Consider the following 27,840-nt stretch of genomic DNA (forward strand, 5'->3'; position numbering starts at 1 on the left):
GAATACTTTCCTGACCCTTTGACCAGAATAGCACCTCCTCTGCCAGCCCCATCAGTTCTACTCAATTTGTGTTCTTCCTATCACTCTCGGTGCCTGGAATTAATGATTTATCTTTTTCTCACTACACTTTCCATTCCCTGAAGGCAGGGACGTGGCATTCTTCAGCACAGCATCCCCAGTGCTCAGAATGGACCGCTGCACATAGATAGCCCTCAATGGATGTCATTGATCAACTTTTTTTTTTTAATATTTATTTTATTGTTTATTTATTTAAATGGCTGTGTCAAGTCAGTTGCAGCGTTGTGCATGTGCACTGTTCACACTTCTCTTTACTTGTGGCACATGGGCTCGGTTGCCCTGTATCATGTGGGACCTTAGTTCCCTGACCAGGACTCAAACCCATGTCCCCTGCATTGGAAGACAGATTCTTAACCACTGGAACACAAGCGAAATCTCTTGGTTGATTATTAATAGGAATTTTACCTATGGAAAGACTTATCCTTGTAAGCAGCTTTAGAGAGGGAAAAGCATCATTTTATTTTTCAAATTCAAAGACCCACCAAAAACTAAGAATTTTTTAGACAAGGGTCCAACTTTCTTGCTTACAGAGAAACTCTCATAGACTTTCTAAATCAGCATCCTCTATTCCATGACCTGTCATCCAGGCATCAGCCAGTCTGCATCTGGAGGAGAGTGTATGGCTCAGAAGAGAAATTGGTCTGAATATAAAAAGAAGTCGAGACCCCTAGGAAGAGAACCAGGTGAGGCGTGGTGGGGACTGCACATTTGAAGAGAGAGCAAGGAGGAAGTAGCAGGGAGGATGAATGAGGCAAACAATGGGAGAGGAAAAAAGGAGAAGAAAACTACTGATAGAAGAGTTCCAGAAGTGGAAATATCAGAGGCTTCAGGAAGAGTAAGAGAGGAAGTAGAGAAAGAAGAGAAGGTAGAAGTGAAAAAAAGAAAGCAGGAGGCATGGGAGAAGCAGGACAGGAGGGGCAGTGATGGGCCAGCAGAGGAGAGGTTTGAGAGCTGTGGATGCCCTCCAGCCTTGCTGCTAGCACACCTTCTGCAGTGGATGGTCCCGTTTACCTTCCTCTCTGGTAAAAGGATATGGTTTCGAAGGTGCCTTCCCTCTCTAGCACTCTCTCTTCTCCACTTCACAAATCAGTCAGTCTGTTCAGTCACTCAGTCGTGTTCAATTCTTTGTGACCCCATGGACTTAAGCACACCAGGCTTCCCTGTCCATCACCAACCCCCGGAGCCTACTCAAACTCATGTCCATCGCATCAGTGATGCCATCCAACCATCTCATCCTCTGTCGTCCCCTTCTCCTCCCGCCTTCAGTCTTTTCCAATGAGTTGGTTCTTCGCATCAGGTGTTTCACATTGGCTTTTCAGCTTCAGCATCAGTCCTTCCAATGAATATTCAGGACTGATTTCCTTTAGGATTGACAGGCCCTAAAGGCCTGCTTCACAAATAGCAGGCCCTAAAAGGACCCCCTGGCAAATGGATTTTCTGTCTCCAAGCAGATCTAAGTGGCAGATGGGGCCCAGCTCCCCAAGGAGAGAGCTGTTCCCCTCCCCGCCCTCAAGGCTCACTATTGTTCAGTCCTTCAACATCGTCAGTCCCCAGCCAGCATAGCCTCAGCAAGGGGAGAGGGGCCGCCCCAGCCTGCTTCTAGGCAGGAAAAGGAAAGGGGGGGTGAGCTTTACTGCCACACGAGTTTAAATGGAGATCTTTCATCCTAATACATTCTGGATTCCAAGCATTTTTTCAAAAACAGTTTTTTTGTTTTTTTTTTTTAAATAACTGATTTGAGTCATTTATTATTTCTGTAAGATTAATATTTCACAGGGTGGTATGAGAATCAACTGATACAACCCACAGAAAAACATTTTGCCAATTCTAAAGCATTATACAATAGTAGTTGCTATTTCTAACTACATTTGGTACTTCGGTTATCATGGTCCAAGGTAAGATAATATTAACTTCGTTTCACTCTTGAAATAAGCATAACAAGCTACTAGATATGCTGCTTTTTTTTTTTTTTCTTTTTTTAATTTTTTATTAGTTGGAGGCTAATTACTTCACAACATTTCAGTGGGTTTTGGTATTTTTCACAGAACTAGAACAAATAATTTCACAATTTGTATGGAAATACAAAAAACCTCGAATAGCCAAAGTAATCCTGAGAAAGAAGAATGGAACTGGAGGAATCAACCTGCCTGACTTCAGACTCTACTACAAAGTCACAGTCATCAATACAGTATGGTACTGGCACAAAGACAGAAATATAGATCAATGGAACAGAATAGAAAGCCCAGAGATAAATCCACGAACCTATGGACACCTTATCTTTGACAAAGGAGGCAAGGATATACAATGGAAAAAAGACAACCTCTTTAACAAGTGGTGCTGGGAAAACTGGTCAACCACTTGTAAAAGAATGAAACTAGAACACTTTCTAACACCATACACAAAAATAAACAGTTTTTACTTAGAACGCCTCATAGGGAAACAGTTTTGGAATTGTATCACCCTGGGTTCTCACTCCGTGGCTTTCATAATGTGTTTATGAAACACATCCAGTCTCTTTATGTCTGGTTTATGTCCAGTCTCTTTATTTACAAGATGGAGATAACACCACCACCCTCAAACAGAGGATGTGAGGATTTAAAAATATAACCGTGTTAAAGAATCTATTACAGAATAAGTTTTCAAAGAACATTATTTTGCTTCATCTTTTTTTCTGATAATCTGAAATAAGTAGTTCTCATACTCCCCTCTCCTCATATGGAAATTCTCTGGGCAGATCTTCAACTTGGAGATGGCAAAAACAAGGATCTTCTATCATCTTTTCATTCATAAAATTGTTAGTGGAAGGGATTCTTTCATCTAGTAAATAAAGAACCACCACCTTTTTTCTTTTCATTTTGGTGACCCAAAGTAAAATATTTCAGAGGGTATAAAATACTACAAAATGAGAATGCATTACCTGATGGATACTGTAATAGTAGACAGAATTACAACAGCAATGGATATAGCCACCTCTCTTCCTTAGAGGATTGCCATTCAAGGGAAGGATCACAGGTGTTGGAATTGGGCCTACTTACGTTTGAATGAGGAGGCTTCCCTGGTGTCTCAGTTGGTAAAGAATCTGCCTGTGATGCGAGAGACCTGAGTTCAACCCCTAGGTCAGGAAGATCTCCTTGAGAAGGGAATGGCTACCCACTCCAATATTCTTGCGTGGAGAATCCCATGGACAGAGAAGCCTGACAGGTTACATACAGTCCATGGAGTCACAATGAGTGGGACACCACTGAGTGACTAACACTTTCACTTTTCAAATGTTTGAATTAAAGGCCTGATCTCTAACCAGCTTTATGTCACCAGCTCAACATCAGTTTTGGTATCTATAAGATAATACAATATCTTCATTCTGAACTTAGTAGTTGCTAGTACTAAATCGATCATATGTAAGGACCTACTATGGTGTTTTATTGAACACGTAGTGTCTAATAGAAAGTCATCATTGCTTCTGGTTAAGGGCCTACTATGGTATTTTACTGAACACATGTGCATGCTAAGTTGCTCCAATCAGGTCTGACTCTGTGTGACCCTTCAGTAGCATCAGTCCCCAGTCAGCACAGCCTCAGCAGAGGGAGAGGGGCTGCCCCAGCCTGTCCTCTGTCCATGGGATTCTCCAGGCAAGAATCCTGGAGTGGGTTGCCATGCCTTTCCAACCCAGCAGTTGAACCCACCTCTCTTACATCTCCTGTGTTTGCAGGTGGGTTCTATACCACTAGTGCCACCTGAGACGCTTTGGTGTCTATAAAATAATATAATATCTTAGCTGCTGGACTTGGTAGTTGCTAGTACTACATAGATCACATGTAAAGGGCCCACTATGGTGTTTTACTGAACACATAGTAAGTGTCTAATAGAAAGTCATCATTGCTTCTGGTTCTTTTCAACTGAAGCTATTGAGAAACTTTGTTTTGTTCCTTGGCTCTACTACTGACTTTATAAAGGAAATTAATGAGCAAATAGGATGTGTATTATGACCAACAAGAGAGACACATAATGATTTGCAGTCTCTTCTGGGAATCAGAGACTGTTCTATTTGGCCTACCTTGTAGCTCAGCAAAATTACCAAGTCCTTACATTATCAGTAATGATGGAGCTTGGAAGTCAGCCAAGGCCACCAGGTAGTGATGTTAGGATTAATTTAGGCTCCATATAATTGGTCCCTGGGAAACTGCAGTCTAGGGATTCAATAGAAGATGGTGGGGTCCCTTAAGGGAAATAATTCATACACTCTTTCTAGGTAGATGCCAACTATAAACTGTCACATCTTGGATTTCAGTCTTACCTATGGGGTAACTTGAAAATCAAAATATGGGAACTGGGTGAACTTCAGCAGGTTCCTTCAATCCCCAGAAATTATTTGCAATGTATTATACTGGATGTGAATATGCATGATATTCTGGTATCCTCCTCTTTCGTCAGATATTCAGCTGGGACCATGACACAAAAAGATTAAGATCCACCATACACAGACACCCTCCAGGAGATGTTATATTGTTGTGTGTTTTAGTGAAAACTGAAACATGCTCCAGAATCCAGCTTGCATGGTCTGTCCATGGTCTCACACTGAGTTCAAATTAGAATAGAGGAGATAAACCCAGAAGTCCCAAAGACTTTATTTATTTATTAATATTCATAATTTCAACACCACACAAGGCACTATGTGGTGCATAAAAGTGAATATCTGTTATCATGGAAGTTATAATCTGGCTGAGAAAGAAAACTGATCTTAAAAGGGTAAAAATTCAGGGCTAGTCAAGAACACTGTAAGTAAGTGCCAGCTTGTGGGCTGCAGTCTGTAATTTCAAAGAAGGGAATTCCAAGGTTGAGATGATGGGTAGTGTCCGAAGGAAAGAAACAAACATCACTATGGCATACCAGTGAAGATGCTGGCCCAACACTTCCTGTCAGTGTGCAGAAGGTAGGGTGTGCTGAACCTGCTTATTATTAGAAGCCTGAAAGTCGCTAGAGGCTTTCACTCATAATATGGAAGGTGAGTAGAGGGTGGTTGATGTTTTTACTTTATTATATTATTTTTGCTCCAAGAATGACTCTAATGCTTCTATAAGGTTTACACACAAATACAGTCTACACTTACTAATAATTTTAGCTTATTCGTTAAAGTGGCTTCAACGAACAGTCTTGAGACTGAGCTTTTAATCATTTCAGAAGGACTGAGTAACAAAAAGTAATTTCAGGACAACTTAAAAATAGAACCCAGTCACAATAGGCTGTTCCAACCATGAGGCATCGCTCTATCACTTGCTTGCAGCCCTTTCTTCCTAGAGAGCGATTTCAGTCTTTGATTTCCACCCAGGCTCCCAGGCTGGGAATGGAATTACGCTGGTGCCCTCTGCTGGGAGGAGATGGGAAGTTCAGCAAGAAACAATGGTGTCCTGGTCTTTGTGCAGTAGGGCCTGAGTGGGTGATTCAGCCTGCAGACTGGATTCATTCAGTGCTGTTTACAGGCCTCCCAGTCAGGTACGCTCTGACATCATGCCCAGATTCATTTTCAAGGGTTAATTAGATTTTTATTGTAAGGAGATTGTCAGCTAATTAAAAAAAAAATAGTCCAAGGAAACTGTCCCCCTTTACCCTGACAATTTGAGAACTGGAGCCTCCCTTCACTGAACACAGTACCGTGACTTATGGTGGGAGGTGGCCGTCTTGCTACTCAACTCTATCTCTTGGGAGGCCAGTGAGAGACTCTAAGGCCATTTTTTAACCGTGTTCAATTATTGTTTTCTTTTAGAGGCAGGGAAAGCACATTGATATTCATCGCTGATTTCTTGGCTCAGCTCATCAGAATTAATGCCATGGTGTTAAATTAGATTTAGAGTGTCTACTCTGGTGTTCCTTTGGTACACTGCTCAGCTGATTTTTTGCTAGAGGTGAAAAAAACATTCAGTTGTAATTAGGAACTGGGTAGGGGAGTGCTGAGAAGGAACCCAAAAGTGAGAAGAGTTTTGAATTCCCCTGTGTGCAAATTGGAGGTGAACTTCTAAAATAAAATGATGGTTGTGGGGGAGGAGAGGATGGTTTGAAATGATTGTTTCCAACATTCCACTTTTATTTTATTTTTTTTAGGATCAATAGCACGGACATGGAGGTCTGCCTGTGGTTTCCATAACAACATGGCTTATTGAAAGACGGCAGGCTCCACAAATCCCCAATTATCAGCCTTGCAGGGCTTATTAATGGAGCTGAGGATCCCAGTGAGGCAGGCAGCTCATTGCTGGCACGTGCCTGGTGGCCTGGCAGGAGGGTGGAGGAGATGGGAAAGGGAGATGCATGGTGAGACAGCAGCCATTTGTCCCCCTGTCACTTCGGGGGCTGCGGCCGTACAGGGGGCTGTGTGAGCGTCCCTGGAAGCCTTGAGTGCTGGTGGCTGCTGTTGCAGAAATCGAAGTGGAGATTGTTCTTTCCAGCCCCGCCCAAAAAGCCATCCATCTGGAATAAATCCATATGAATATATCACACGCCCTGTATGTTTATTGAGCTCCTATAATTAATTGAGGCTTCCTCACAAAGACAATGGTGACTATATTACTAATATTAACTCAAGCCTTAATTAACATGTGAAGCCAACCTGATGCATATTAGATAGCTTTGAATTATTCAGGCTTTGGTCTGCTGTTCGCTTATTAAGTCCTCACCATAGAGTAACTGCAATAGCAATAGTAATACTGATGATGATAACAATATAAATAACATTTACTTCTCAGGCTCTCCACTAAATGCTCTATGTGGAGTTTCTTGTTTAAGCCTCATAAGGACCCTACAATGAGCAGTATCATTGTCCCTTTTACGGAAGTCAGAGAATTTAAAAGACATCTTAGGTCACGTGGTTAGTGAGTGTGAAGACATCAGGGTCTCATTTCTGTTGCGCATAATTATTTTTATTCTCCCCTTTTATTTAACTTGTGTGTCCTCAAGACAAAAAGGGAACAGTTTATAGTAAATTCTGTGTTCCCTAGTGTGATTGGGGAATGGAACATTCTGGCTAATCAAATGTTTTGATTAATAATTGCCATCATATCATTATTGGATTTTCAATTGGAAAAGGTTTGGGATATACATATACATATAAAACATATACAACAGTAAAAGTATAGTAATCATGGTCATAAAATGCTTCAGGATCACTCTTACAAATGTCAATTTTTACTGCAGTGCCGAAGCGTTAGTTGATAAAGATGTCTGTTTGACAGCATGCCAGATGAACTGTTTTTGTAACATAGAGATATCAATGTCTTAACACTGAATTTTATATATTTCAAAATACTTTATGTGAACTACTACTAAACTTCTATGTGATCAGAAAAAAATATTTTGGAGTCTTTCAGAATTAAAGAATATTGGCACTTGGAAAACCTCAAACTCATCAAATACTCTGGATCCCTAGACTGTTTTTATTAAATCATAATCTTACACTATGTGGAAAATGAACTATGACACTCCATTGAGGTGGTTCGATCCAAATCTGCCATAGAGCACCATGAGAATAGATCAAGGTTGGCAGAGTTCATTATATTTGCTCAAACAATTTTTTATGCTTTTAGTCTCCAGAACCAGTAATAAAACTTGCTCACAAGGACCATGTTTTATGAAGGATTAAAAGAAGTGATGATAAGAACTGTTCATGTTAATAACTTACTGAGCACATCAACTAAGCATTTCATATGTCTCATACTTTAAAACAACCCTGTGAGGTAGATACTATCCCCCCATTCTGTAGATGAAGAAATCAAGGTACAGAGAGGTTATATAATGTGTTCAAAATATCACATTTGGGAAGTAGTGGATTCTCAGTTCAAACTCAGACCATCTAGCTCCTGAGTCTGTATTCATAATCACACCTACCTCCCACCCTTCACTGAAACAACTTTTGCCAAAGTCGCAAATGACTTCCTCATTGCTAAAATCCAGTGGTCAATTCCATGACTTAGTCTTTGACTTACTGATAGGATTTCATAGTTGATCACTTTCTACTCTTTGAAATACTATACTTAATATTCTAACACGTTACTTATTCCTGATTTTTTTTCTCCTAACATATTGGCTATTCCTTTTCAGTTCCCTTTGTCCTTGTTTCCTCATCTCCTTGTTTCTAATCATTAGAATCTCTCACCGCTCAGTCTTGAACCTTCTCTTCTCTCATTACATTTACTTCTTTGGTGATCTCTCCCAGTTCATGGCTTCAAATATCGCAAACAGATACTACCTGACAAATCCCAATTGTCCATCTGTAGCCCAAACCTTTCTCCCCACTCCAGACAACCAGTCACTCAACTTGTGTATATAATAGATACCTTAAACCAAACATTTTGAAAAACAATACTCCTGTCTTTTCTCCCTGAACCTGCTCCTTCTCAAGTTTCCCCAACTCCAGAAATAGGAAGCCCGTCTTTTCCTGAGACTCAGGCCACATATCTTGGAATTATCCCTGACTCTTTTGTCTTTTCTTGTATTAAATCTGTCAGCAAATCTTGTTGGCTCCACTTTCAAAATATATCTAGGATCTGAGCACAATTTTATTTTCTTTTGCTTCCATTTCATTTCAACAAAAGCCAAGGTCTTAAAATGGTCTCCATGCCCTGCATGATTAACATCCTGCAAAGGTCACCACTTGGAGTTCATCTTCTCTGTTCTCTCTCTCCTATTCCCTTCTAGCAACTCTAATATTTGTGCTAAAACCCCAGTGACCACATGTGCTCACAACCAGGGCATTGCACTACTGATCCCTCTGCCTAAAAACTGCCCCTCTTTAGATGGTCGCTGAGTTACTGTCTATCTTCTTCAGCTTCTGTCCACATGTCACCTTCTCAAAGAGACTTCCTCTCTGATATTGTCATGCCACCTTCATTCCATCACTCTCTATTCTCCTTCCCAGCATTATGTTTTTCATAGCTTTTACCACCACTTGACATGCTATATAGTTTACCTGCTTATTTATAGAATAATATAAGCTCCACAAACTGTTTTTTTTTTTTTTATTATGTTACACACTGCTGTATCCCCAGCAGCTAAAAGAGGTACAGAATGTTCAATAGATGTGTGAGAAGGTAGATACCTACTTAGTCAAACAGAGCAGTTGAATCAGTCCTGATGATCAATGCATAGGTGGCAAAACTGATCCAAGGTCACTGTCACATTCAGTTGGTTTACTCCTTATCACCACTGAAGGAACTTCTCCTCTGCCATCTGGACATTCCCCCATCTCGTGCCCTTGCAAGTTCCTTGGAGACTCCTCTAATTCTTACAAGTAATAACATCCCTCCTAGTGATTGAAAGATGTTGGCAGTGACTCTGATTGGGATGTCAGTGGCACCGGAAGGCCAGAGCTGTGTCCTAGTCTCACTGCATTATAGTCACTCCCTACATGGAATATAATCATAAAGAGAGTGCTTTCATCTCCCCATGCAAGGATACATCTATGAAAGAGAGCCATTTTATTAATAGCAATTCCAAACCACTAGGAATTCTGCTCTGACCAAAAATAGATGACACAGACACATTTTTGCTTAGGGAGATCTGCCTTTCTCTCAGGTTATGTCATCAGATCAAAGCCATGGAAGCTTTAAAGTCTAATGAAGAGTCTCTGGTGGATTAAAGTGTTCTACTTAACACAAACGATAGTTATAGCTAACTCAGTATTTACCTGTTAGTAGCCCTTTTTGAGTATGTTGAATTTGCCTCCATGTCGATTATAGCTCAAGATGACTGGAACATGTTTTCATACAGGAATATTTCTTCAGAGAAACCACTGCATAAAAATTTACAGATTCTCTCTCTTTCTCTCATCAGTTGGAGTCCAAATGTTAATTCTCATATCTTCTATTAGACTGCACAATTAGAAAACAGTTTTATGAACCAGGAAACACCCATAAAATCAGAGGTCTTGTTAGACTCCAAAGGTGATAGATAAGATTGCCCAAGTGAAGGCAAGATACTGTGAGACAGACAATAAAGGTAGTCCGTGTCAGTTCAGTTCAGTCACTCAGTCGTGTCCAACTCTTTGTGACCCCATGAACCGCAGCATGCCAGGCCTTCCTGTCCATCACCAACTCCCGGAGTTTACCCAAGCTCATGTCCATTGAGTCCATGATGCCATCTAACCATCTCATCCTCTGTTGTCCCCTTCTCCTCCTGCCTTCAATCTTTCCCAACATCAGGGTCTTTTCAAATGAGTCAGCTCTTCGCATCAGGTGTCCAAAATATTAGAGTTTCGGCTTCAACATCAGTCCTTCCAATGAACATCTAGGACTGATTTCCTTTAGGATGGACTGGTTGGATCTCTTTGCAGTCAAAGGGACTCTCAAGAGTCCTCTCCAACACCACAGTTCAAAAGCATCAGTTCTTCGGTGCTCAGCTTTCTTTATAGTCCAAATCTCACATCCATACATGACCACTGGAAAACCATAGCCTTGACTAGACGGACCTTTGTTGACAAAGTAATGTCTCTGTTTTTTAATATGCTGTCTAGGTTGGTCATAACTTTCTTTCAAAGGAGTAAGCCTCTTTTAATTTCATGGCTGCAATCACCATCTGCAGTGATTTTGGAGCCCCAAAAAATAAGGTCTGTCACTGTTTCCACATCTATTTGCCATGAAGTGATGGGACCAGATGCCATGATCTTAGTTTTCTGAATGTTGAGTGTTAAGCCAACTTTTTCACTCTCCTCTTTCACTTTCATCAAGAGACTCTAGTTCTTCTTCACTTTCTGTCATAAGGGTGGTGTCATCTGCATATCTGAGGTTATTGATATTTCTCCAGACAGTCTTGATTCCAGCTTGTGCTTCATCCAGCCCAGCATTTCTCATGATGTACTCTGCATATAAGTTAAATAAACAGGGTGACACTATATAGCCTTGACGTACTCCTTTTCCTATTTGGAACCAGTCTGTTGTTCCATGTCCAGTTCTAACTGTTGCTTCCTCACCTTCATACAGATTGCTCAAGAGGCAGGTCAGGTGGTCTGGTATTCCCATCTCTTTCAGAATTTTCCACAGTTTATTGTGATCCACACAGTGAAAGGCTTTGGCATAGTCTGTGTAGCTGTAGACAAACTTTAGTGAGAAAGGGCTGCTCTCCATCACCAAAGGGCCTGGAGGTCCCAGCAAGGAGAGTGGGGATGGGGGCATGTTTGTATGTGGTGGTACTTGGTCAAGGAAGTGGAGTGGAGAAATGGGGGTAGGAAGTGGGAATGGGCACAAAATTAGGTGATGAGAAGGGTGGGAGTTGGGGGGAGGGCCAGTGCTACCTAAAAATTCCCATCCAACAGGAATGCGTGGTATAAAGGGACCAGGGTTACAGAAAGCAACTGAAAAGCTTGAAAATCTGTGGATTGGAAACCTCTGATGATAGGCATCTCTCTATGAAGAAGAGAGCAAAATATGTTTATATGACCCTAAACTGGTATCTCTTCATTTCTTACTCATTCCCTCAACAATCCCACCACCAACCTCGTTTATTTAACAGTAGCCCAGACCTTTCCTAGGACAAAGGATAATGAGTGCAGCAGTAAGGGTGGACACTTCAGGTAGAAGCAGTGAGTAAACTTCATCTCTGAGAACTTGTGAAAGAGGCAGCCATTCTTGAGGACCAGAACTTCTCACACCTGAGGCTTCCTCAGGGAATTGTTGATCACATCTGTTTACTGTGGAAAGTCTTGGTTTACTGAGGCACTACTTTGGCACTGGCAGGAGGTTGATGGGAATATAATCATTCCAGCTCAGCTATTCATCTTTAGCAACCTGTGTCCTGACACCTGCCGGTATTGCAGATTTGTACCTTGTCACTGCATGTAGAGTGTGCCTGAGAAAAATGGGAACAAGGTCAATGCGCCTGTTTCACAGAGAGCTGTTTCAACTTGTTCTCCCCCCATTACTCTTAACACTCTCTGTGCCATTACTCCAAACCTTCCTCTCTCCCCACCACCAAGCTCCCAACAGAATCTCCTGAGAGTCGTTACTCCTCAGCCCATCAGCCAAAGTTGTGGGTTTCCATGGTAACCAGGCAGCTGGTGTCTAGACACTCTGAGAGATGCCTTGCAATTGAGCTGTGGATCCAGCTTCTATCCCACAACCCCCTCCCCTCCCACCTCCTCTTTCCTCCCATTTCCTCTTATTTACAGCAGGCACTAATGCCAACACAGGATGGAATTTCCTTTTGACAGGCCATTAAAGGAAGGAGGGGAAGAGAGAGAGATGAAAAACCCAAACTTGTTCATCATATCAGTGAAGTGAGAAAACAACCGAAGTGACAGACCCAATGTGGTTCTCTCTTTCTTCCTCAGGAAGGATTTTATTTAATTAAAATATGTTAAATTAGGAAGAAGTGCCACTAGTCCATTGGGAGCCATCAGCATCTTTAAAAGCCAGTAAAAGCCTTTCAGGATACGGTTTCAGCTGATGACACAGCGCTGAGGTAGAACATTTTCACTATTTCTTAACAATCAATTTAATTTCTTTCTGTGCTCAGGGAACTCACACATCCATAAGGATTCCGAGAGGGAGAACTCTGGAGGGAGACACAGGCAGTTACAAGGGAGGACCTTAACAGAGACACCTCAGATCTAGAAAAGTCAAGTTTAGCCTCTCGCGTGTTTCTTCCAAGAAAGAGAAAAGCAGCACCTGACAGCAGGAGCTGGCCTGGTCACCACAAGAGAGCCCTAGTCTTCTCCTATTAACATACACAGTTTCATAGAACACAATGTCGGAGGACTTGTGTGATGGTCCCAGACAAAGTAAGACCCTGTAATCATGTCTGCACACAGACTAAGTATGGACGGTGTCTAAAGCATACAATGGCCAAATCTTTCCCTAGCCTGGTTGTATGGATGATGATACTTACCTCACTCTTCCTTCTAGATATTTATGGGGAGGCCAACCATCAAATGACACTTGTGATAGCATCCAATAAAGAGCAAAGCTCTGCTTCCTTGAATCCATCTCCAAATCTCTTCCCACAAGCTCAGATCAGTCCTTCCTAACCCCTTCTTACTGCCTTGCTTCCTGATTCCCCTGGTATATGCTATCCCTAGCTGTGCTCTGTCAATAGACCAAGTTTTGTTCAACTGTGGGTGTGTTCCTGGTAATCTTTTGGTAGACTTTACCACATAAAATTTCTTTCTGCATAAATGTGGTGGTTACCTGAATATGGGGTCAGGATTGAAGTTGTTAGAATGAGTTGTTTGATGCAGAGCTGGTGAAGAGAAGGTAGAATTGAATTTTGGATTGTGTCTTATTAGGGGATAGGAAGTAAACACTAGACCCAGAGTGGAAAGAAAAGCTAGGAAATAGCAAACATAAATCGAGAACTTTGTCTTCACTGAAGTTAAGAAAAAGGGGATATTTAAGAAGATGCCCAAAACAAAAATACACCAACAATGAAGGAGCTAGTTTTGTTCGGTCTGTTACAATAGGGACCCTCAACTCCCAACATAGTGTCTTGGTAGGATGGCTTTCCCTTAGCTTTTGTAGGAGGAGTAGGTAAGTTCTAGGTGGGCAGCTTACAACTGAATTTATTTTGCAATCAGGGAAAGTCTAGTCAGTTAGCGGAAACAGATTTATTTATTTCTATGTCTACCTTGTGTCAGGGGGACAAACAATTCTGATCTAAGCTAGTCATTCATGAAACAAAGAATAGAAAGTTCAGGGGTCTGGCTTTGTCAGTAGGTTCAGGCAAAGGAGGAATGACCTGTCTTTGGTTTTGTTATGGGTAAACAAGGGAATCACCCATGAGTCTTCTGGAGTCATGAGAGAGAGAGTAGACAGCAGATCACTTGGGGAAGAAGCCCTTTCCTAGAGTATAAAAACAGTCAGGAGACTTCAGGAAAAAAAAAAATTATGAGAGTTTCTTAACTTCTGCTATTTTCTGGAACATAGATCTCAAGTAAAGGTCAACACTTTCAAAAGGAGTTGTCAGAAGAAGATCAAGAGTAGTAGTAAATGAGAAAAGTCCATCTGATTTGGGTAAAATTGGAGAGGGTGAATTTGAGGAGAGCACTGTTAGAAAAATGATAAAGTCAGCTCCAAAAGAACTAAGAGGTGAGACAAAGAAAAGGTGGCATAATTAAAATATTTTTTTTTCACTAACTTTGTTGATTGAAGAGGGGGAAAAAAACAGGTAGGTAAAATTTTTGAAGACAGAGGCTGTTATCTTTGCATTTTTGGACCATCTTCTACAAAAGAAAGCATATTGAGGATATGTTTTGTTTTGGTGTTATTCTAGAGGAAAGAACTGCATGAAAACTTAGAGGGGGTAGATGTTAGCTGACTCTCAGGAATAATGTACAGTTAGAGCTGGAGTGGTCTGTTGAAGAGGAGGCTATCCATTTGCTGGGAGGATTCTTCTATTAGGTGAGTTGGCGGCAGGTCTCCAGCAAGCCTTTCTATTCTAAGGTATCTGTGTGTTGCTTTCAAATAAACAGGATTTTGAATAAGGAAAGGGAGTAGGAGGTAGATTCTGGATATAAGATGTGTCTTAGAAAATAGTTTTATTAGAGAAAAAACTCGGGGTGGAGAAAAGAGAGAAAGCCTTCCTAGAATGACCTTCCCCAGGGCAGTGCTGTGTGATGAGCAGGACGTGTATGAGTCCATGGTTCTATCTCACACAAGCTACAGACTGACCATGAATCTCATTCTTTAACTGATTATTGTCCCAATGTCTCCAAATAGCCAGGCGTCTCTAAATAGAAGAGCTTTGAGATCTTTACTGAAAAGAGAGAAACCAGCACAAATATGAATATCACTTTTTTGATACAGTTCTGGTTATGTTCCAGTGAGTGCTATTGATTCTTAAAGCAATTTTTCATTCAAAGGCAATGCTGTAATTTGACAGGCCCCAGGAAACCAACACACACAATGCTGAAAGAATTGTCCTAGTGAGAGGTGGGGATTGCATCTATTTACCCACACACAAGCATATAACACAAACACCTTTTATAGGGCTTCCTTGTTACAATAATCCTTTTAAAAACTAATTTCAAAATTGAGTTAACCTTCTCAGTCAGCTTTTGAACAATCTGCTTTCACTGGGAAGCAGAGGGAGTGACAGATGGGGAATGATATACACTTTTATGTCTTCTTCTCTGGATCTAGTACTGATCTCTTACAGATTCCGATATCTGTAGTTATTTCAGCTACTTCTGGACTTTCATTATCCAGTGACTCTTCAATTGCTTTCACTATCCAGTAATTCTTCAATCATTTCCCTGGTGGCTCAGATGGTAAAGAATCTGCCCGCAGTTCGGAAGCCCGGGGTTCAATCCCTGGGTCAGGAAGATCCCCTGGAGAAGGGAATGGCAGCTTATTCCAGTATTCTTGCCTGGAGAATCCCATTGCCAGAGGAGCCTAGTGGGCTATAGTCCATGGGGTCATAAAGAGTCGGACACAACTGAGCAACTAAAACTTTCTTTCCTTCAATCACTGAGTGTTTATGAAGCCTACCATAATCAATGATAACTATTTAGCCTAAGCCGCTAATTGCAGAGGTCCCCATTTTTTGTCCCCTCTCTATTTAGAATATTCACATCACCTCTCACCCTCTGTGCATAATGTTTTGAAGTTTGATAAAACAGTAGTCCTCAGCCCTGGTTGGGCAAGCCTCCAGTGTATCTAATATTACTTCTGATAGCTCTTAAGGTAAAATTCTATTGAGTTTATCTTTTATTTCATAAAGGAGAAAAGAAATGGAGGGAGGGAGGAAGAGTGATGAGGAAAGGGAAAGGGAGGGTGGAGAGGGAAAGAGTGGGGAGGAACAGACTTACACAGTGCATTTAGGACTAATAAGGAGAGATTCAAGTTAAAATCAAACAGTGGAATTCATCATCCCCAAAGAGACATTATGGTATTACAGGAGGACTGCTGAATTTTAATTAGCTGTGAGACTGGGCAAGTCACAGAAACTCTCTACCTTCAGTTTTTCTCGGAGTGAGGGGCTGAGATCAGATAATCTCTAACATCTTCAGCTTTCATTATTCTGTAATTTTACAATTTCACAATTATGAGCTCACTTCATGATAACACATACAGATTTTGTATTTTTGTCCTGAGTTATGTGGTTTATCCACTTGCAGTGATAAAATTAGCAAGACAACTGCCAAGTCTTTAGTTTTCTTTGTGCTGTGTAGATACAGCCATAAGGGAAAATTAAACAACACAGATAAATAATTGTCTAGCTACTCTCAATCACTACCCAAACACATCATGGTGAGACATGGCAAAGCATGAGCTGAATATGACTCATAAATATAGTGCTTCTATTATAAAATTTAAATGTTATCCAAGCAATAGATATTTATATGTAGGAAAAAAATTTAGACAGCTGTAGTCACTATTGGAGTGACCCTTGTAGAGTAAGAATTATTTCTAGTTTGGGCTTATGCATTTTAGCTGTGGAGTCAGATAATCAAATCATGTAATCAAATATCAGATCTTGAGATCTGGCATATCTAGATCTGCTTTTGCTTTTAAAGACAAATGTTGAAAATATTTGTAATTTTTATAATAAAGCATATTAACTCAAATATGTTAAAACATTACAAATCATTGGTTGAATTTTTAAATTGAAACCAGTATAATCTAGAAAATAGTTCACTAACTTTCTCTAGGTCTGACAGACACAAATTACCACACTTTTGATCACAAGATAAGACTTAGGATAACTCACTGTTGAAAGCAATGAATATAATGGAAATACCTTAGGAAATACAGTAATTTGAAATAGTTGGTACAATACCTAAGCAGCCTGATTCAATCAATGTAAAAAACTTCAAGAAAGAATAGCTAAGAGTAAATTCAATGAAAAATGAGCAACAGACACAATTAACCTGTTTGACATTTCCTTATCTCTAAGTATGGACCTAAATAATTAACATCAACTACATGAGGTTTGATTTTATAGAAAGTTATTAACTTTCTATGAAATGCAGGAAGAGGAAGTATAGATAATCTTTTGGTGAGGAGGGGGAATGCTAACTTCAATCATGTTTGATCAAGAGTCCAAAAGAAGTATGGCATTTCTTTGCCTGGAATTCTTTGAAGAAAGTGGCCACTTCTCCTCCATCTTTGATCTCTTTATTCTTCACGATATGCTGGGATTCCCTGCTTGAGAAATCCAAGAACTGAGAGAGCATGTGCATAGGCAGAAGGAATAACCCTATCAGAGCAGTCTTCCACGAGGCCTCAGGGATTTCTCCCCACAAATGTGCCTTGTCCACAGATGACTGAAAGCCTTCCAGGAAATGAAAAGTTCATTCTTATAATAAAGCTGGAAAATCTCAGTTTGATCATTTTCCTTGAGACTAAGGGACAAGATGTCCTGGGGTTTATTTTTCAAGTCTTGGATTCAATAATTATTATTGAATCAGAGAATTTTTCTTAAAATTGGATGTACTATCTTAAGCCTGGAGAATTGCCATCACCACTGTAACTTGCCTACTGGACACAAGGTTTACTGTATATCTGAGGGCAGGAGGTTCCTTGGTTCTTGCTCATCCAATATAGTAAATGTATTTTTGCTACAACCTGGAGGGAATCAAATGGAGCTAAGGCCAGGGATAAGGTGGTTACCTACAGACTGCCATGTAGGTATGAAATAGAGAAGATTGTCTTCTTAAGTAAAAGCAGTTGCAGAGAAGTTCCTGCCTTTTGGGACATTACTATTTAGCATCTTGGTTCTTGCATCAGAGAATCACGCCTCTCAAGTTTGGCCAACAGTCAGCTTTACCCCGGTGATTAATTTTGGACTTTAGACCTTGACTTCAAAGCTGTTTTTTCAAATAATTATTATTATTTTTACTCTACAAGCAAAAGCTTTATAAGGCACAGACTTCTCTCTCCCTTTCTTGGGATACTTTAAGAAAGTTTATCTTTGGCTGTGGGCTAAGAGTAGATGAAAGTGGAAGTGAAACTCTGTCAGTCATGTCCAGCTCTTTGTGACCCCACGGACTATACAGTCCGTGGAATTCTCCAGGCCAGAATACTGGAGTGGGTAGCCTTTCCCTTCTCCAGAGGATCTTCCCAACCCAGGGACCCTGGGTCCCCCGCATTACAGGTGGATTCTTCACCAGCTGAGCCACAAGGAGAGCCCAAAAATACTGGAGTGGGTAGCCTTTCCCTTCACCAGGGGATCTTCCTGACCCAGGAATTGAACCCAGGTCTCCTTCATTGCAGGCAGATTCTTTACCAACTGAGCTATGAGGGCTTCCCTTGTGGGTCAGCTGGTAAAGAATCTCCCTACTTTACTGACAAAAGAATAGCAAAGCAAGGGAAATATATCAATATATTGAATACCAATATGTGAAAGCACTGAGCACCTGGCTTGGCACATAGTAAACATTAACCCAGTGTTAGTTCCCTTCCAATTACTTAATAATAACATTTACTGAGCAGTTTACTAAAACATGCCATTTGTTATTAAGTACTTCAAATAATTAACACTTTTGAGTGTTTTAATAACCACATGAAGTGGGTACCAATATTAACACCAGCTATAGATAAGGAGAGTGAGACAATAGAAGTTGAGTAAATTACTCCAACTCATGGTAAGTGTCAGAGATGAAATTTTAAAGGAACTTAAAATGTAAATATAGTAGAAATAAAAAGCAAAAAAAGAGCAAAATATGACCACCCAAAGTCATGATCCCCAGGCTCCAGGCTGACATCTGGTACCCAGCTCAAGAGGAAGACCATGTAAGTAACAAAAGGACACATGTGAGTTTGCTACTGAAATTTCTTATTACTTTCCTTTGGGCCTTTGAGGAGATGATATTTAATATTCAAGAAAAGTGAAAATCAGAAGGAAAGGAAGCACACGCCCCAGCCCAGTGGTGATTGGTAGAGTAATTGTGGGCATAGCCCCAGGATGATAGCAGCTTCTATTTAATAAATGTTGACAAGGCTGCAGAGAGCTGGGCAGGTCCCAAGAGATAATGTTTTACTGGGAAATCCACTCAACCTAATTTCAGTAATGTAGGGCTGTGGAGGGGCCTGGACCAGTGCCAGTAAACAGGGCCATTAGAGTGCAGTGTAGGCACTGGCAGCTGGGACGCCGCCATCCCTCCTTAGCCCTGCAGCCGGTGCCTGGCTGAGCACACAAGCAGCCGCTGCTGCATATGCTCCCGGTATTTGCTCACCAACAGAACTTGCAGACGTGCTATTCTCACCCTTTCCAGGAAATGAATGGAATGCACAAAGGCAAGAGCTGCTTCCGGAAACTATTTTCAGCAGGAATCAGAGAGCCAGTTAGACATACCTATTTCAAGGACCACTGTGAAAACATCCACGTGGGTCTCCTTACTCGTTTAAGGCAACCACCACCTAGTTCCAGATGGATGTAGAAATGACTTTGATTTTTATTGCTGTCTTAATGAGGTCTTGATCTTTCTTAGGACTGGTAGTTGTGGGTCAAGAATATGAAAACTGTCAGAGTTTAACATATTTCAAAATTTATGATATTGTTTAGAGATATCAACTTTGCAAGTTCAGGAGAAGTGGCCTAAGAGAAAATATGTCTTTTTAGGCTGCTCTTGTCTTGTCTAGATTTTACTTTTCCCTTTACCAGCCCTTCTCCCACAAACAAAGCACATGAAAATAATTACTAGCATATGAATTCCAAGAAGGCAGATTTTTGCTTGGTATTTTAGTTGCCGTATCACCATTGCAATGCATTGCATTTGAAATGCATGGCACAGTGTGTGGTGTGTAATAAAGGCCCAGGACATTTTATTGAATAAATAAATGAATGCATGAACACATTTCTTTCTTCCCTTTTGAAGCACCTTTCAACTCTAGAACATGAAGAATACATGGCTTTACTGTCTATAATGTTAAATTTCTCTTTTTAAGGTAACACAGAAATGATAAAATTCATGAGGCTGCTAGTGAACATGGTGATTTCTGAGAGGTTCAGTGCTGGACATGAACATTCAAAGTTGACCAGTAGATACTGTCATTACCCTTGAAGATCTTAAAGGTCCCTCTCACTGCCAACATCCTATGATTATGAATTTCATTGCCTATTAATGGTATTAATACTAAAGTCTTAAACAAGAACAGGATATTTTCTGGTTTTCTCACTTTTCTTCTTAATAGTTGGAAGAATGTCTGGCACATTGCAGTGTTCAAAACCAGTTTATTGGACAACCAAATGAATAATTATATTTCAAATACTTTGAAGCATGTAAGAGAAATGATATGTAGATATTGAGGCTCTTTTAATAGAGAACAGACAGCAGTGACTTCCTGTCACAATAAACAGATGCATGTCCAGCTTAACCTTTTCTCCTGGACCCAGGCAAAGGATAACAAGAGAAGTGAGGGAATTTGGAAAGATTTAACCTGATTCTACCTCCAAAAGTGGATCAAAAGTTTGGCTGCTTCTCAGAATTATCTGGATATTTGTTCCTTTGATTTCCCTTTTGAATTGTGTTCTCTTATTCCACAAATATACCTCTGTTCTCACCTATCCTGCTTACTTTCTTGTCTTTTGAGTTCCTTAACCTCCTTCAAATCATATATAAAAGCTCCCAAGTTTTTGAGTAAGAGAGGTTTGAAGTCTTCTCTTGCTCCTGCAGTCAATCTTTTATGTTCTTCTAGACAGTTCAAATCAATATCCTCTTTCTTTGCAGTTTGGAGAAGGCATTAAATATGTTGTTTCTTGGAACTGGTAAGAACGGTAAAGCACTGTGGGCATACCTATAGTCTCCATAGGTTTGGGCAGGGCTAGGGAACTAAATCCCACTCCAGTATTCTTGCCTAGAGAATCCTGTGGACAGAGGAGCCTGATAGGCTGCTGTCCATAGGGTCGCACAGAATCGGACTTGACTGAAGTGACTTTTGGAGAAGGAAATGGCAACCTACTCCAGTATTCTTGCCTGGAGAATCCCAGGGAAAGAGGAGCCTGGTGGGCTGCCATCTATGGGGTCGCACAGAGTCAGACACAACTGAAGTGACTTAGCAGCAGCAGCAGCAGCAGGGAACTAAATAAATTATCTGAAAGAACTGCAAATTGCTATAAAAAGATCTAACAAATGAATCTGAAAGCTTTCTTCTGGTAGAAAATTAAGTGATCCATTAGAGCATTGAAGTTCTGTGATCCATTAGGCACACTGCTGGTACATAGAGTATTATGAAGGTCAGAACTGAGTTAGTTTTCACCCAAAACTTTTGATTGGAAAATGTAATCAGTATGCTGGTTCTTCAAGAGTTGATAATGGTCACCTTCGAGGGATATAGCCTTAAAAAATCTTTATGAGTATTTGCAGATAGTCTTACTAGCATAACTACATTTTAACTCACAGTCAGTTGCAAACCCCACAAAATAGATCAGACTTTAAAACTTTGATCAAAAACAAATCATAAGATAAAATGACCTATCATAGTTGCTGTTTACCAGACCTGGAATTTATTTATTCGTAAAACACACACACAGATAAACACACACACACACACACATTTATTTTCAAAAAGATAAGCATTTTCTCCTACTGAAGAGATTTAAAAGAATTTATTAGATAGGTGTTCTAAAGAAGAAATTCCAAAACCTATATTTAGCAGCAATGGTCTTGTTTGGATATAAATGTTCAGCTTTATCAGAATATAAATACGTAGCTGACTGACTTCAAAGAAACATTTTATGAGCTCTTCTAATAGTCTCCTAAAAGTTTCCCATTTCTCTAGTCTCAGCATCTCTCAATTCTAAGAAATATTTGTTTGAAAAATTGACTCCTTGGCTGGTATCTGGAAAGTTGAATTTTGAGAGGGTTCTCACCACTTCCTAACTAAGAGTGTTCACCATGCCTAAACTCTTTGTGCCAACAATATGGTTTATGCTGGACATCTGTTTTCCTCTAGGAGTCTGGATTTGGTGTATGCTAGGTAGAGGGTGCCTATGTGACTAGCCCTCAATAAAAACCATGGACTTGTAAGCTCAAGAGAGTTTCCCTAGGCTATGACATTTCACACGTGTCATAATTCACTGCTGATGAGGAATTAAGCACATATTGTATGACTCCATGGGGAGAGGGCTCATGGAAGCTTGTGCCTGGGTTCCTCCAAACTTCGCCCCATACAACTTTTCCCTTTGTTTTTTTGAAAAAATTTATTAGGATATAGTTGCTTTACAATGTTTAGTTTCTGCTTCATAACAAAGTGAATCAGCTATATGTATACATATATTCCCTCTCTCTTGAATCTCCCCCTACCATCCACCCTTCTAGGTCACCACAGAACAACGAGCTGAGCTCTCTGTGGTATACAACAGGTTCCCCCTAGCTATTTATTTTACTCATGGTAATGTATATATGTCAATCCAATCTCCCAATTCATCCCATCCCCCTAACCTGCCTTGCCATGTCCACATGTCCATTGTCTATGTCTGAGTATCTATTCTTGCCCTGCAAATAGGCTCATCTGTACCATTTTCCTGGGCTCCAGATTTATGCATTAATATTTGTTTTTCTCTTTCTGACTTACTGTATGACAGACTCTAGGTCTATCTGCATCTCTACAAATGGCCCAATTTTGTTCCTCTTTATGGCTGAGTAATATTCCATTGTTTATATGTACCACATCTTTATCTATTCATTTGCCAGAGGATATTTAAGTTCCTTCCATGACTATTGTATGGCTATTGTAAATAGTGCTGCAATGAATATTGGGGTACATGTGCTGCCTTTTTTCCTCTTCATATCCTTTCATTTAGTAAACAGTAGCCATGAGTAAGGAGTAAGGCAACCCACTCCAGTACTCTTGCCTGGAAAATCCCATGGAGGGAGGAGCCTGGTAGGCTGCAGTCCATAGGGTCGAGAAGAGTCGGACACGACTGAGCGACTTCACTTTCACTTTTCACTTCCATGCATTGGAGAAGGAAATGGCAACCCACTCCAGTGTTCTTGCCTGGAGAATCCCAGGGACGGGGGAACCTGGTGGGCTGCCGTCTATGGGGTCACACAGAGTCGGACACGACTGAAGCGACTTAGCAGCAGCAGCAGCAGCAGCAGCAGCCATGAGTAAGACTATATGCTGAATCTTGTGAGTCCTTTAGCAAATCTCTGAACCTGAGGGGAGTCTTGGGGATCCCAACACATGGAGTTTAATTTAATAGCAGATATGACGTCAGGGTGAATGGATTCTCTTTCCATTAGGTGGCATATTAGTAAGCTGTCTATAATATGAAATCTGTGAGTTCTGTCAGAAAACCACGCAGACAAGTTATTAGAAAATCAACTCTTCCCTAAGGAAAAAATGATCCCTTATAAAGGCACAAAGTATTTCTTATTTAGCAAAACACTCTTGCTTTATGGATAAGTATAGTCATCTGGAATGTTTTTGACTGCAAAAAACTAAAAACTACTACAGTGGCTTAAAGAGGTTAGTTACTTGTCTCACATGAATAAGAACAAGTCTAAGGAAAAGTGTCCCAGAAGTACTATGGTCGATCACAAGCAGGTTTTTTTCTGCTTTTCTGCTTCATCATACTTGTGTGTGTGGTGTTTCCCAGGTGGTGCAGTGGTACAGAATCGCTGCTGATTCAGGTTACGTGGGCTCGATCCCTGCATCAGGAAGATCCCCAGGAGAAGGAAATGGCAACCCACTCCAGTGTTCCTGCCTAGAAAACCCCATGGGCAGAGGAGTCTGGCAGGCTAGAGTCCACGGGGTCACAAAGAGTCGGACACGACTCAGCACACATGTCCTTAGTGTATAGTTTTTGTCTTCATGGTCTCAGGCTGGCTGCTATACTACCAGGATTGTTTGATGTCACAGTCATCAGGAATAGGAGAAAACAAAGGGCAAACACCTCTTCTAGAGTCCTCCGAGGGAACCCTGTCTCTAAGTGACCATCACTGTGAGACATGAACATCCCTACCTCCAAGGGGAATGTACAAAGACGAGTATTGTACTTTCCAACCTTTATAATTTTAGAAATAAGGAGTGAGAGGTTTGAAATGCATGTTGAATGATCCAAATAGTATCTGATAAGTCTGACGTTGATACAAAAGAAATACAAGGTCAAGGACTTCTCTGATAGTCCAGTGGTTGAGACTCCATGCTTTCAATGCAGGGAGCACAGGTTCGATCCCTGACTGGGGAACTAAGATCCTACAAGCCATGCAGCAAAAAGGAAAAGAAATACAAGGTCGTTGTGGACCCTCTATGTGTGGACACATTGACTGTATGGCTGAGAGATTACAGACCATGGTAATTTCTGTTTAGTGGACTCCTTGCCCACAATATCATGGTTTGATTCCTCAGCTCTTTCCTATGCATCACTGAGCAACTTCTTGGGGGTAACCTCTTCTGAACCTGGAAATTACATTACTGAGATAGCAATGGTCTCTTTATATCTGAAATCTTTTATGAAACAGTACGAAAAGAAGAAATCCATCGCACTGTCATCTGAGCATATGAGACAAAATACTAACTCTCCTTCTCTCACCCTCCACCTCTCTGTTTTCTTCCTCAGAAGCTGTAGATGAAACCAAACCTAAGGAAAGTGCCCGGCAGGATGAGGGTAAAGGAGAAGAACATGAGGCGGACCAAGAACATGCCTGAACTTTAAGAAATGGCTTTCCACGTCCCCACTCTCCCCTCTCCTGAACCCTGTCTCTCCCCGCCCTCTTCTTAACTCCACTCTGAAGTTTCCCTTCCTGTCCTGCTCACATCTGTGAGTCTGTCCTCTCCCACCCACTAGCCCTCTTTCTCTCTGTGTGGCAAACATTAAAAAAAAAAAAAGCAGGAACGATCCCAAGTCAAACAGTGTGGCTTAAACATTTTTGTTTCTTGGTGTTGTTATGGCGAGTTTTTGGTAATGATGATCCAATCATTTGGGAAATTCTTGCACTGTATCCAAGTTTTTTGATCTGGTGCGTGTGGCCCTGTGGGAGTCCACTTTCCTCTCTATTTCTCTCTGTTCCAAGTGTGTGTGCAATGTTCCATTCATCTGAGGAGTCCAAAATATCAAGTGAATTCAAAACCATTTTTCTTTTCCTCCTTTTCAATGTGATGGAATGAACAAAAAGGAAAAAAAATTCAAAAAACCCAGTTTGTTTTGAAAATAAATAAATAAAGCAAATGTGCCAATTAGCGTAACTTGCGGCTCTACGGCTCCTTTTTCAATCTGAATATTAATAAACCATGAGAGTAATCAAACTCCAATGGCTCTGTGTTTCTCTACCACCTTCTTATGAGTTGGGTTGACACACTGAGGTTCTTACATTTTATCTTTTTTTTCTGGCCTCCCAGTCTGATACCAACAACCCTGACAAAGAAAAGATGGATGAAGCCATAAGACTTCAGTCAAAACAAATGGCGTAGGTCCTTAATGAGCCTGTTGGGCACCATGTTATTTTTGTAGGACTGCTGTAACAAAGTACCACAGACTGAGTGGCTTAAACAAGGACCGACATTTATTTTCTAACAGTTCTGGAGGCTTGAAGTCCAAAATCAAGGTGTTGTTGGCAAGGTTGAGTCCTTCTCAGGGCTGTGAGGGAAGAATCTGTCCCATTTTATAAATGACGGCCTCCTTCCTGCAAAATTCTTAGAAACCCCCAGGCTTTGGTTTAGATAATTTTATATCTCCTCATTTTATAAATGACGGCCTCCTTCCTGAATAACTCTTAGAAACCCCCAGGCTTTTGTTTAGATAATTTATTTTTAACCCAAGTATTGACCTGTCTATTTGATTATTTTTTCAATTTATTAACTTCTGTTAGACTCATCCCTACACAATGCAACTGATAGACTCTTGATTAGTCATAATCATTGTTCCTGCCGGTGGTGATAGTATACAAAGAGAAGGTACATTTAGCACATCCACCTTTTTCCAATATCCTTCCAGTTTCTGTTTTTTAATATCCTCTGCTAGGAAGTAAACAGTTCCCTTCAGAAACAAAGCAACCTCCCTAAACCTTGAAGTATCTGATGCTGTTCTTTTTCCCTCTAATTTCCCTAAGTCAATTCTGATATAAGTTCTTAACATGTCATACTTTGCCCTGACCCTGATTCGTATAGACAAACAATGCCAGTGGACTCCCTTCAGCTTCCTACATTCATCTGAACATAGAATTTCCCAGCAAGGAAGAGAAAATTGTGTCAAAGCCTTAAAATTAATGAAGATCATGGAAATAAGTGATCTTAGGAGATACAACCTACAGCTTGGTAGTTCTTCTCAGCTTTGTGTGGAGCTAGTGCCCAGTTAATGCTCTGAAGAAAGCTGATGTCATGTGAAGGATGAGTCCTTACTGGATCAAGGGGTCTTTCCTCATCACTGACAGTAAGTGGAAGAAGCACAAGGAAAAAGGTCTGTAAGAAAAAGCACAGCGACTTCCCTGGTGGTCCAGTGGTTCAGCTCTGAGCTTCCACTGCAGGGCCATGGGTTCAATCCCTGGCTGGGGAACTAAGATCTCAGATGCCAAGAGATTAAAAAAAAAAAAAAGCATAAAAAGATCAAAAGGGAAGCATCAATAACATATTAAAATAATTTAAGAGTTTTTAATTTATTCTGAGTTTGTGTGATTTCCACAGAGGACTTTGCAAGTATCTTGAATTAAATCTTGATCTGATTATGGTCTCATCAAATGTGAGAAAAGGTTTTAAAAAAGGTCTTCTGTGGGTTGGAGCCATACTGGCAGGATATTACTTTGGGAATTGTTTTACCCCAAAGTTTTTTTGATAGGATATATGCTTTAATTTCCTTCCCAAATCTATACTTCAAAGCAGCATTCCTCTGACCTGGCACAATCCACCTTCTTCAAAGTATAATTCTAAACTTCGTTCACTGAATCTATAGTTATACTGAAAACAATAGCATGTGACCTTTTAAGTCTATATTAACATTCACTGTTCAGCGGTATTACTAGTTGTGTCTGAGTTGGAATTTTGTTTTTACTTATTTTTAATAGGTTTTTAAAATCTTGTCCCCTTCCTTAACAGAAATTTTAGAATAGGGGAAGACACATCAGAGAGGCTTGTAATGATCCTGAAAGACATGCCAAGGAAACACTGGCACAAAACAATGTGACTCATATGTACACAGCACACACAAAATCAGCTGATCCTGGGAAACACAGACTGGGAAACACGCAAAGACAAATAGATTCTAAATTCTGTTCAGAATTTGATGATCCTAAAACATCTACATCTGGATTACTGCTTAAAAAATAAAAGCTAGGTTGAGGACAAGTTAAAAAGGCCTCAGTATTGACAAGTGAATCTTTCAGGTGGTAATAAGATCATATTCTGGGCACCAGGCCAGATTGATAGCAAAACCATGTCATGTCTACATGAAATAAATTCTTCTGACAGAGCTATATTATTTAAGTCTAAAATGTTCCAGCATGACGTAATACATTTGATCTCTTTGAAGATGAAGAGGTTTCTAAAATAGAACCTTTTATTCCCCTCACCCAGCTCACAATTTCCTCATCTTTCAATCTTTTCCACCATCATCCACCCAGTGGTTTAGTTAAAAAATCTAAAAAGCAGCCTGATTCCTCTTTTTCTCATATAACATTTAATTCATCAAGCCTTCTGATGTGGATTCCAGAAAAGAATGAGGATAAACCTTGCATCTGCAGTTCTGACCAAACCTACACATTTCATAGTTACCTTGAGGTGATCTAAGGGCTTTTTTGGTTTGTTTTGGTAGGGGGGAGGGGAGGTTGTTTTGTTTTCTTTTAATAGTAGTCTCTTCCCATATTCAGCTCATAAGAGAAAGGGAGGATTTCTAAACTCTCTGTCTCAACTC

At 40.5% G+C, this 27,840-nt stretch overlaps 1 protein-coding gene across 1 annotated transcript in view; it reads left to right on the plus strand.

The window, feature by feature from the left end:
- Nucleotides 1–25,244, plus strand: part of GAP43 (growth associated protein 43) — a 96,950-nt gene extending 71,706 nt beyond the window's left edge. Inside the window, exon 3 of the mRNA XM_043474962.1 lies at nt 24,559–25,244. Coding sequence (XP_043330897.1) covers nt 24,559–24,647 — 89 coding nt within the window. The 3' untranslated portion in view covers nt 24,648–25,244. The remainder of the gene's footprint in view (nt 1–24,558) is intronic.
- The last annotated feature ends 2,596 nt before the right edge of the window (nt 25,245–27,840 follow it).

The sequence above is a fragment of the Cervus canadensis genome, chromosome 7 (assembly GCF_019320065.1).
Source record: "Cervus canadensis isolate Bull #8, Minnesota chromosome 7, ASM1932006v1, whole genome shotgun sequence".
NCBI classification, from domain to species: domain Eukaryota; kingdom Metazoa; phylum Chordata; class Mammalia; order Artiodactyla; family Cervidae; genus Cervus; species Cervus canadensis.